The sequence below is a fragment of the Delphinus delphis genome, chromosome 3 (genome assembly GCF_949987515.2).
Source record: "Delphinus delphis chromosome 3, mDelDel1.2, whole genome shotgun sequence".
Taxonomy (NCBI): domain Eukaryota; kingdom Metazoa; phylum Chordata; class Mammalia; order Artiodactyla; family Delphinidae; genus Delphinus; species Delphinus delphis.
Window position 1 is genome coordinate 72,692,628 of NC_082685.1, and position 12,432 is coordinate 72,705,059.

The following is a 12,432-nucleotide window of genomic DNA, read 5'->3' on the forward strand; positions in this document are numbered from 1 at the left end:
GTTCATACCTTCTCCATAAAATCCAGGACGCTAGGTAGAGATGTATTATTATCGTTTTACAGATGGAAAAGTTGAGGAACAATAAAATTAAGAGACTTGCGTAAGTTCTCCTAGTTTGTTTTCATTTTATTTATTTACACTATATACCAACTCCCTTACTTCCAAAAAGCACTTTGCAATTGCTTCAATGACAGCTGGGGATAGTGATGGGTGAGATGACTGGTCCAGAGATGATTCTACTCAATCAGGTTGCTCAGAAGAGAAAGAGTAACACAGTCAAACAGTTCTGTATCAAAATCCTGGCCCGGCCACTTACCTACCTGTAACCTTATGAAAGTCAGACTCTCTCTCTAAGCCTCATTTTTTCATTGGCCAAACAGGGGATGAAAATAGGGCTTGCCTCGCAGACTTGATGTGAGGCTTAAACAGGACCAGTGTTTAAAGAGTTCAGTCGGTGCATGGCATGGCCAACATTTGATGGCTCACGAGTGGAGCGCTGCAGTGGATCTGTGGTTTGGCCTCTGCTTTATGCAGTCTTGTGTATAATCCTATTTTTGAGGACAGCAAATTGGCCTCTCTTCATAAAATAAATACATCACGGGGGACACTTCCCTGGTGGCACAGTGGTTAAGAATCTGCCTGCCAATGCAGGGGACACGGGTTCGAGCCTTGGTCCGGGAAGATATCACATGCCGCAGAGCAATTAAGCCCATGCGCCACTACTACTGAGCCTGTGCTCTAGACCCCGCGAGCCACAACTACTGAAGCCCGCGTGCCTAGAGCCCACGCTCCACAACGAAGAGTAGCCCCTGCTTGCTGCGAGAAAGCTTGCAGGCTTTCTCTAGTTAGTGCAGCAATGAAGACCCAACGCAGCCAAAAATAAATATAAATAAGTAAATAAATTAGAAAAAAATACATCATGTCTACTAAGAACCCTATGTTAAAATAATATTCCAGAGCATTTCTCTTTTTTAAGACAGAAAGAGATGGCTTCCATAGGAATAAAGAAGGAAATCTGTAAACACATTTGCAGTGACAGAAAAGCCCAACTTTGAACTCGTATGTTTATGTGTGTTGTCATCTCTCCTTCACTGATCCTCAGTTATTGCACAATGTTCTGCCCTTTTAGATGGCAGGGTTACAAGAATGTATAGTTTAAACTCTGCATTTTGCAAAAGATGAGCATTATTTTTGAGTCTGGGAAACTTCAAAATAATTTGATTGCCTTCTGTGTTTTGTTTCATTAGGTAAAGGCAAAAAAACAGTTCTAGCTGTTTTCTGTACCAATATACAGCTTGTGTTTAAATTAAAACAAGAGCCAGGCTCACGACCAGAGGGGAAAATCATGAAACGGAAACCCTGTAGTATGTAAAAAGGCTATCGCTGGAGAGTAAGAAGAGGAGTTTTAAACTCGGGCATCTTTTTTGTAAACATCTTGTTCAAATGTATTGTGCATCTTCCTTCCCCCTTCCTGCCACTAAACCAGGAAAGAAGCTTAAGGGCTGTCAGAAAAGGAGGTTTACAAAATCCTAACAATACAGGCATGTTTATGGGAGACTACATTTCTTGTTATGCCAGTGAATTAGCAAAACTGAACACATAATGGCGTGTTTTTTTTTTTTCCCCCGTGTTATCATCTGAATTGTCTCCGTTTAGCCCCGAAAACAGTTGTAAATTTATTGTTCCTAGGTCACCTAAACAGGCTGAGACCAATCATTTCAATATTTCAGAGGTTATCCCTACTGCTTTTCCCATGAAGACATTATATAGAGCAATACGATTCTGGCACATTTAAGGTGTTGGATCTGGATGAAGTGGAACTATTATAAAATAATCTACCATGTTACAGAGGTTGCCAGGTAAAGTAGAGTTTCTTTAGTTTTAAGTGGATTAAAATAGACCAGGATTGCTCATCCTCAGTACTGCCCACATTTTAGGCCTGATAATTCTTCGCTGTAGGGGATTTTCTTGGGCATTGCAGTATGTTTAGACGCATCCCTGCTCCCTACCCACCAGATGCCAGGAATACCTCCCCAGGTAGGACGATCAAAAATGTCTCCAGGTATTGCCAAATGTTCCCCAGCGATGGGTAAAGCCGACCCAGGTACTGGGGCTAAAAGTTGATATTCCAAAGACAGTGCTTCTAAGTAGGTGGGTGAGCCCGGACAAGTTATGTAACATCTCCACACCTCAGTTTCCTCATCTGTAAAATGAAGATAATAATATTCCCTACTTCACAGGATTGTTGTGAGGATTAAATAAGATAACGCCTATCCCCTGGGAAGAGCTCAATGTTAACCATTATCATTATTTTAACAATTCTATGCAATTTCATTTTTTTTCCTTTCTGATTTCAGTTTACGTGCAGGTTAAAGATACAAACAATAGGAATCTATTTAAAGGGGGGACGTTTGAGTGCAGTTACACAATTACAGATGGAGATCTTTACTTATGTTTGAGTGGTCAGGTTATAGAAGCTCAAGTATTGCATAATTTTGAATCCCAATTTGCTAAACAGCTTCGGTTATTGCATAACATATTTTATTATCTTGCAAGTGGAGATTCCTAATTCATCTAAATTAAGGGCTGCTGCCAGATGATTCTTCTGTAAATATAACTGCTCTATTGTGTGTTTTGAAAGTCTTGACGTGATGCCTGGTCTTTTCCCTGGAGTTCTTCCTTCACCATTGGTCATATAAATATTATTGTAGTATTCATTGAAATAATAACAAAAGCTACCATTTTTAAGAGCAACTTACTGTATGCCAAGATAAGTGCTTTCCATATATTATTATTTCACTGAGTCCTCAAAACAATCTTAAAAATGAGGTGGGTATCTTAGAGAGACGAAGTCACTGTGCTCCAGCCAGCAAAGGTCAGAACGAGGCTGGAGCCCGGACTGGTGCCTTCACAGCCTATGCTCTTAAAATGCAACTTCATTGTCAAGGCTCACAGAGCTAGCCTGAATTGATAATCATAACATATGCCCCTTTCTGAAACACATTCCACCCTACCCCCACCTCTCACATCATCATTCACTTTTCTTGCTTTTCCCCAGCCAGCTCAAAATACCTGGAGGGGAGTGGTTATAAGAACCATGCTCTGATCCACATGTAAGTCAAGCACAGTGATTTAAAAAGGGAGAGGGAGAGAGAGAGAGAGAGAGAGAGAGAGAGAGAGATACCACTCATTTCACATTAGTCTTAATGACACTCACTTCACATTAGCCTTAATGAGGACTAATAAAGGTTGTCTGGAAGCTGAAGGAGGGAAAGGCTGAATTCACAAATAGGGAAAGGTAGGAAGATTCATCCATTAAATAGGTGATTCTTCAAACGCATCCCAGGAATCCAATTCTTGCATAGAGTATGCATATTTTACTTCAAGGTAAGGAGTAAATTAGAAGAATAACACTGCTGCCAGAGGCGCCTTAAAGCTTATATTTTTGAGACAATTGCCAGTGGTGACCAAAAACTGAGAAATCAATGGAAAGTAAGGTCAGAAAGTGTACCCTTGGAGGTCCTGGGAAGAAAAGTTACATAGCTAGTTCAGAAACAGCAACCTTCTCATCACATAGTCTTGTGAGTCAGCGCAATTGGGCTAGGGTTTGAGAGGCCAGTAGGTTTGCTGGTTGGCCTTGGGCAGAAGAGATCACGTGGCCCAGGGTAAGTCACAAGCAGCTCTGAGCAAAGGGCAGGCAGACCACCCACTCATAGCTGCCAGGAGTTGGGCTGGAGGCAGCAGGAAGTCTGTGAGCGTTGTGGGAACTAAGAAGCTCATCAGCCCACAGCATTACAGTATTAAGCAGGGCCTCAGTGGTCAGCCCGTCCTGTCCTGTATCAACACATGACTCTTCCTCAGTATTCCCACCCACAGGTGTCCAACCTGTGTTTTGAAAGCTCCAGTGACTGGAAGCTCTTATTGTTCGTAAATGAATAACTTGGCCATCCTTCAGTCTGTGTCCTTGTGAACGCTACAGCATGCTGGCTGTGGCACCGCCAGTCATATAAAAGAGATTAACGTCGACAGGGTTAATTATGTACATAAGTAAATTTACGAAGGTGCCTACCATATGCAGGCACTTTATAAATTTACTCAGTGAATAATTTTGACAACAATGAAACAGATTAGGAAGGGGAGGCCCAGTGAGGTTAAATGTCTTTCTCACCCAAGCTCGCACAAAATTAAGTGGGAGTCACTCCTGGTCCAGGAGGCCCCCAAGCCACACTTTGTCTGCCACGGCAGGATTTTTGCTGTCAATTTCTAAACGTGGTTGGAAGAGTTTAGGATACACAGACTACAACAGAGAAAGGAGCCCATATAGATGAAGGCAGAATCTCCTGAAAGCATTGCTTGCGAGTAGCAATACTTACAGAGATGTCATCACTGAAGTCAATTTCATCCAAATCAAGGTATTCAGGGGCTTCCATCATTCTTCTTTGCACATTTTGAGTAAGGTCAAATCCTTATAAAGTCCTGGACCCGACAGAAGCACAAAAGAAAAGCAAAACGGTTAGCTGTCTTATAACCAAAAAGCACATTTATATTTAGACAAACAAAGTGAGAGAAGTCACTGGGTGCAAGGGCTGCCTTTGAGCACACTTCCTCCCTTTGAACGTCCCCAGCTTGGCTCTCCAGAAGCAGTAAGCACAGCTCCTCCAGGCTCCCCAGGAGGCTCCCTAGGGAGCAGCCATGGTCCTTCGCCGTATTGCATTTGTGCCCGGTTTGTCTTTGCCAGAGCAGTAACTCAGGTCAGATTCTCCCCTTGTGATCAATATTAAGATTGACCCAGCCCACATCCACCACTACACCTCGGGTGAATGCAGGGGCTTCGAGGATGGGGAGCAAACCTTGAAATCTTAGGACAACCATATTCAAATGTTTATGTGGGCATATCTTTGGATCCTGGGCACGAAGTAATGAATACTGGATCTGCACGGTAATAACACAAGGACAAGGCAGATACTAACTTACCAACAATAATGGATATTTCAGAATTTGTAGTACAACCTCCAGTTCACCCCCTCAGAAAAAGGATCTAAGCAGAGATTTAAACCACAGAGTTATTGCATCGCCCCCTGCTTCTAACAGCTTTGCCTGCCGATGCCAGAGTGACCCGACACAGGCGCCAGAATGTCCTCAGTCAGCACTTGCCTTGGGGCTGCCTGTGGCAGTTCTTTAAATCTGTCAAGGAAGATATATCACCTCCCAGTTCATTTTCCCATCACTTATCCTCATCACCATTGGCAGTGGCAGTGGTACCTACAGATGTCAGGAACAGAAATATAGACCTCCTGGCAGTGCCTTGGGGTGCAGTTATCTTCCGCAGAGCAAACTCTCAGATATCGAAAAAGATTCCATTTCCCGTAACTTGTCTTTCTTATTATAAAAACTGTCTTATGTACTCAGACTTGAGTATCCGAAATAATTTATTTTTTTCTCTTTCGGATCTCTAATGAAGGGGTACCTTGCCAAAGGGGAAGGCGTACCTTGCCAAAGAGTAAGGAGTACATTATTGGAAAGGGAAAATAAATCTAGGCTGATGAAAATGAGCTTATCGATATAAGATCAAGAATGTAAAAATACCTAGTTTTTAAAAGGAAACTAACTCTGAAGGCACTGATTTCTCATTTTGAGGTTTTTAAAAAATTTACAGAAATAGCATAATTGCGGCAAAGGGGGGAAACCACTCTCCGTTCCATACCTCAAACCCATGACTTGACTCAATTTTCAGCGCTTCCCCCTTCCTTCCCTTCCCACACGCATATACCATTTTTACATATTTTTAATTATGGTGGATACGGAGTTGATCCAAAAAAGAATTAGGATGCTACTACCATGTACAAATGTGATTATCCATTTAGAATAAATATTAAACGTTCTTCTGAAATCACAGTAAAGTTTAAAATAAAAAGAAAACCAATTAGGATGCTACTACCATGTACAAATGTGATTATCCATTTAGAATAAATATTAAATGTTCTTCTGAAATCACAGTAAAGTTTAAAATAAAAAGAAAACCAATTTGTCTTTGATACCTAAATTAAATTTTATTATTTATAGAAATATAAAAATTGGTTCTTAGACAAATTTCTTGGTGCAAAAATATATCACTTTTCCTCTAAGCCTCACAAAGCTTTTCAGAGAAAAACGTGCACACTCATACTTGCAAATTACTCAGAATAACTTTCTCTTCCATTCTGGTAGATTCTGAGACAATCCAGACTCTGGATTCCAACTTGTCAACTAACAGACTTTCTCCCAATCCAATTTCTTTGCACTAAGTCTGTACTCCACATTGAACTGTTGATTTACAGACTGCTCCCAAGGCTTTGGTGAACACAAAGATGATTCTGGGTGTCGGGATGGGGTACAGACAAGCGCAGTATCACCACAAACAAGGAAACGCGAGATGAAGTAGAAAAACATGAGTCAAAGCTGGGGACCAAGCGGATCTCTAAATATATGGAAATACAAAACTAAATACAAAATGCAAATGGACACACCTTAACTAAGCATATTAACAAGTAATTGTTGAGTCCCTGTTTGAGGTGTGTTTAACAACATGAAGAGCAATTTCCCTTTGAGCACAGACATTCTAATGGAACATATCCAGTGGATAATATAAATCATGACACCAAGGCACCAATCTTTATATTTGGATTTGGAGGTTGGTAATGAGATTGTTTATTCTACAGAACAGCATATAAGAGTTACAGCAGTGCCAGCCCATTATAGGAAGGTCATATTTATCTCAGTGGGTTGGATGGTCCTGCCTCAGACTAAGTGGTCCAAGGCATACAGGATTCTCCTTTACTTCCCGATGGACTCCCATATGTGGCCATCTCTTTTAACATGCCTTATTCTATCTACAACACAATTCCGTTTGTCTAGTTTCAATGCTTCTTTCTTTCAAGGTGCCACTTGGAAAGTATTACATCCTCATTTATAAGGTACAGAAATCCCTGTGGTTCACCAATCCTGGCCACATTCCCAACATCAATTGCTTCTTTTCACTGGAGGGTGAGTCCATGGTTGTCCCAGGGATCATTATATTGCCTCTTCCTTCCCCATCTGCCCTTCCACTGAGCACATAGCACCCTCACGCACTCCCTTCTGAGGAATTGGGATGTGACTGGAGGGGATGAGGTCAGGTTTAGAGCAGCTGTTGCAAACAATCCAACACGATAAGGAAACTGAGCTGGGCTGTGGGTGCTTTTCTCATTGTGCTCGTCAGGCACTGCCTCACCCCACACACCCAGTGGGACCCAGCGAGTGGGACCCAGCGAGCCCCCGTTTCTGACTGTCACACAGGCACCGATGGAATGCACAGCTACAGAGGGCACAGACCAGAGGCCCAGGGGCCAAGTCTGGTCCACAGACGTGACGTGTTTGGCCCTAGCAGTATTTCCAAAAAATTGACTCTGTTGCCAACTTGTAGCCCTTTGGTGCTTTCACATAAGATTCTCGATTTCTGGCTTCACTTAAAAAATATCTGGAGGTCTGGGGGCACAGGTCTGCATTCTCCATGATAACAATTGGCTATAGCTGAGCTGCAGCTGCCCTGCCTACGTGGCGTGTGCTCCCCAGCTCCCCCCGCACGCCCACCCCCCATCGGCTCTCCTCATCCACACATCCTGCCTGGCTCTGGGGGCATCTGAGTCTTTGACCCTTCAAAGGAATCCAGTATGAAACATGAATGCCATCCTCCTCCCTTTCCTTATTGATGCCTTCTGCCAAACGCTATTTCCTTCATTTGTATTCTAACATTGGATTTGTATTCTACGATTGTTTTAAATTCTCATACCACAACAGCAGTAAAACGAAATTTCTTACCAGTAAACCACCAGCATGTTACAATTTGTGCTTTTCTACAACCTCCATTTTATCTCTTAGTATGAGAAAAAGAAAACCTTCACAAACATAATAAAATGCTACGAGGCGGGGATTACATTTCCTTCGCTTTACAGCCTGAGGAAGAAGAGGTCCTTGCCTTGTTGTCATTGGCGTTGTGTGGTTACACGGTGCCACTTCACTACTGTGACTGGGGGGAGGGCGGAAGCTGTGCCAATGAGAAGCCCAGAAAAAGACCGAGACCATCCTCCATGTGGCCAGCCCGAAAGCTTGGATGTAAGAAGGCCAACCCTGCTCAAGGCCGGTGAGAGTGGGTTGACACCTCAGTGGAAAATAGTTTTCAGCCTCCCCAGAAAGGGCAGTCCAGCTTAAAAGCCTTTACGTGAGATTTTTACTGCTACACATCATAGTTGCCCTGGACCCCTCTGGGACCCCAGAGCGCAGTCATTTATAAATTTGTACTGCAGCCTCATCCCACCAGCCCTGTGCCTGCAAGCTGCAGTCACTGGTCCCAGGTTCTCCGAGGTCTTTCTCCCGTATTGCCACACCTCTCCCCTCAGCACACCTCTTACAGAGCTGTCCACCTCAGGTACTGCTGACTGGTTGAAATCATTCCATTTCAAGCTCAGTTGGGCTTTTAATTTCTCTTCATTGACATTGGCAAGTTTTAATGTGTTATGAACTGGAGTAGGTATGTCATGCGTTTAAGCTGTTTTTAAGTGCGGGGAGAGGTGACGGTAGAGATTGGGCAGGAGGTGGGAAAGCAGAGAAAGGGAAAGGAAACATTTTCCAATGGCTTAGCTCTACTACTTTGGGTCGGAAAACTTATAGGGAGGGAAAGAATACAAAAATTAGAATGTGAGGACACAGGCCTAGGTGGCTAGGACCCAAATGCCATGTAGAAGCTATTGGTGACACATCACACCCCTTCTCTTGATGTGCCCACGGCACTGGGAGAAACTTTACCCAAACTCCAAATTGAGGTCAGCTAGAGCAGGAAAAGACCAAAGAAGTAACGAGCGTCAACTGTGCATAACGCCTGTAGGATTTTTCCTACTCTCACAGAGTTTTGATAAATTGCCAAGAACAGAAGTCCCTCTAGTGCCTATTAAAATGTACAGTAGAGGCCCTGGCCCTAATAGGTCTATCAACACCATGTCACCTTCTCATGGGTGACCTCAGTGATGGCCCAACTGCTTCCTTCAAGAGAAGATTCAATTTAGGGAAAAGCTCCAAGTAAACTAGGAGTCCAACTGAATAAGAAAAAAGTAGGCATCGATTTAAAAAAATAGCCTCCCCCCTCTAGTGTTAGGATTTTCAGGTGACATTTAAAATTTTTTTTTATAGTGACTTGAAAACTGACTCTGAAAATAATTCCAAATGAAGACTTACAAAAATCTGTTGGGTAATGGCTTGGAGTGGCCAACAGAATTTCTTTGAGAAACTGCCCTCGTTTAATGTACACAGTCTGGTGTGCTTGGCTCATAAAAGGCTCACTGATTTGTAACTACAGTCACAGATCACATAAATTGCTCTACTGAAATTCTTCTTAAAATGAATTGCCTCACTCCAATTTATAAAGAGTCAGCATGGACTCATTCTGAAGGCTCACGTTACACAGATTTCTCCTCTTCTGCCAAAGTCACTATTGCTACATTTACCAGTGTACTAGGAGGCCTGGTAATTAAAAGTAAGTTGGGCTTGTCAAAATAAATGAGCAGGGTACATTCGGTGATGAGGTAACCTCGGTTGATTTGCATTACAACTTCTTTCTTTACTCTTTAATTCACCAATACTTGGGAAAACACAGCAGCTGCCTACACCCTCACACACACACACTTGGCCAGATTTGTACTGGGATACATTTTCAGTTTGGAAGCCTACACATAGATACTGAACTTCCTTTCATATAACAAGAGTTCAAAAAAAAAAAAAAATCACAAACTACGTACTGGAAGGCTTGGGTGGAAAAAAGTGGAATATATGAAATGTTGTCCCCAGTTGGCTCGGTAGCTTGGCTGGCAAGAAAGCAACTCATTCCAAATGTTGGACTCAGTTTCTTTCACTCTTTGATTCAACAGTGGCCAGAAGCATGGCAGTCACTAAATGCCTAGTCTTGAAGCAGAAAAATGATAGAGGCAAGAAATTTCTACTGGAAAGAGGTAACTGAAGGAGCGCCAAGAAGTACATACGAGGAGAAAAGGGAAAAGCACAAGCTGTGTAGATTTCATCCCCTTCTTCATTTATGGAATATTCCCGCATGTACATGCTGGGTAAGACCAACACTACTCTCCACGCCAGTAGGCGGCATTCAGTACAAGGGGGAAATAGACAAGAAAACAAGCCGTTACAATAAACTGTGGTCCTACCTAGAGGGGTGAGATAGGGAGGGTGGGAGGGAGATGCAAGAGGGAGGGGATATGGGGATATATGTATACGGACAGCTGCCTCACTTTGCTATACAGCAGCAAGTAACACAACAGTGTAAAGCAGTTATACACCAATAAAGATGTTAAAAAAAATGCCTCTGTGAAGAGAAAAATGAAATCAATATTTAAATAATAAAAGATACAATGTATGTCTTCTAGGAATTCAAAAAAAAATGTATACTGTGGTCCCTGCTGAGACAAATAAATACACAGGAACCTGAGTCACTTAACCTAGACCTTGGAGAGGAGGGAAGTGTGACTGGTACAGGTGAGGTCTAAGCTGAAAGCTGAAGGGTGAGGATACAAATGGTGAGGGAGTCAAAGGGGCAGGACAAAGTGTTCTAGGTAGAGTTACAGCACAGGCAAAGGCCTGGAGGGGAGACTTCTGAAGTAGGATTTCCAGAAGAATGGGTAACATTGATTTAACACCTATTGCTGGTTTTGCTTCAAAAAAGGGGTTTTAAAGGGTGATGGCCAGGGTGGATGGGTAAGCACAGCAGTCAGGAAGGTATTTCCAAAGCCAGAGTGTAAACAGAGCATGTGTTGGAATACCAAATTTTCTGGCATGTTTGGAGAAAATACAGGAGACTTCAATGTACAGTAATATATTGAGCTTGCTCCAGCTTGGGGGCAAGGGGAGCTGCATTTCCTGTTTGAATGCTCACAAACATTTGTGAAGCAAAACTTCTTAGCAGGGGCTAGGTCTGGGCACCTTTACGTATACTCTCTCCTGTGTGTCTCACGAAGACTGGGAGACAAATATCTTTACAATCTCCTTTGTGGAGGTAAGGAAACCAAGGCTCAGTGAGGTTCTGTGATCGCCTCACACACAGGGCTCCTGGTGATACGTCTATCTTGCTCCCTTATTTCAGCTTGCCAAAACTGCAGGGGTAAGGTAACACTTCGCCCGTATCAAACATTTTATTGTTTTCAAATCACCTTAAATATTTTTTTTACCTTTCTTGAGTACAACTCTGTGAGAGGGAGGCAGAGGGTGTCTATCGCAGTTTGCAATCATATCTTTCCTATTCTGAAGACATCAAAACTCAGGAATGTGTCGGCCAAGGTTATGTACTCCTAAATAGGGGCAAAGCCAGCTCAGACAGACCACTTCCCGATAGCAAGTCCAGAGCTCTTCTGATTTACCCCCTAGACTGTTCTGAAACATGGCCGTGGCTCCGAACCATCTAGGCCAGAATTCCACAGGCATCCTCAGTCCTGAACTGTACTGTTTTGGGTGTTCACACACCATAACTCCAAATTGCTCTTTCCTCTCTCCAGCAGAGTCTAAAGAGAATGGTATAGGCATGAGGATCATTAAAGAAAGGTGTATAGACCTTTGTGAACCTGACATACCTTATCCACAGGTGTCCCTCAACTGGCCAGTAAAGCACTGTATTCCACAGTCAATTGATTTAATACCTCAACTTCATCTTCAAAGAAAATTTGATTATGACCATCTTTCCTTATGTCTTATTGAAAAGGCAAGTAAAATACCACTGCACTAGGGAGCCTCATTCTAGAGGATTGTTCTGACAAAACCCTATAAAGGTTGGTCTTTTTGTACTTTTTCAAAAAATTGAAGTATATTTGGTTTAAAATATGGTCTTTTTCGTTGTGAGCCCTAGCTTGTGTTTAAAATTCTTGCAAATGATTTGGGGTTATTTCATTATTTCTAAAATCTGTCACTGAGAATGAACTAACTTATACCAGAACTTTAGAGACTGAAAGGACCTTAGTTTTTAAGCTCTGAGGCAAAGATACTTTTAAATTTGTGTGTGTGTGTGTGTGTGTGAGTGATTTAAACTGAGTTTAATATTTAAAATTCTTTTTGGAAGAGGAAGCGAAGAATCCATGCTCACAGTACCTGAACAAAAGAAGATAAAAGAATGTAGAATGGAAGAAAAATATAAACACATGTAAATACAAGGAAATATGTATTGTGTTCAGTTCTGGATGCCTCGACTTAAGAAGGCCACAGGCAAACCAGAACATGCCAAGACAGAGCAAGGAAGTCAAGACAGCCAGTGGCTGGCAAACTCTGCCTCATGTGACATAGCTAAGGAAATATCTAACTTGGAGAAAAGCACTCCTCTCTCTCTAAGAATCTAAAAAGCCATCGGGTAAAAGGAGGATTTGCCTTCAAGGG

General features: G+C 42.4%; 1 protein-coding gene across 1 annotated transcript in view; it reads right to left on the bottom strand.

Moving 5' to 3' along the window:
- Window positions 1-12,432, bottom strand: part of SNCAIP (synuclein alpha interacting protein) — a 149,339-nt gene that overhangs the window by 69,757 nt on the left and 67,150 nt on the right. Inside the window, exon 2 of the mRNA XM_060006967.1 lies at window positions 4,374-4,476. Within this exon, the coding sequence (XP_059862950.1) occupies window positions 4,374-4,433 (60 nt within the window). The 5' untranslated portion in view covers window positions 4,434-4,476. The remainder of the gene's footprint in view (window positions 1-4,373; window positions 4,477-12,432) is intronic.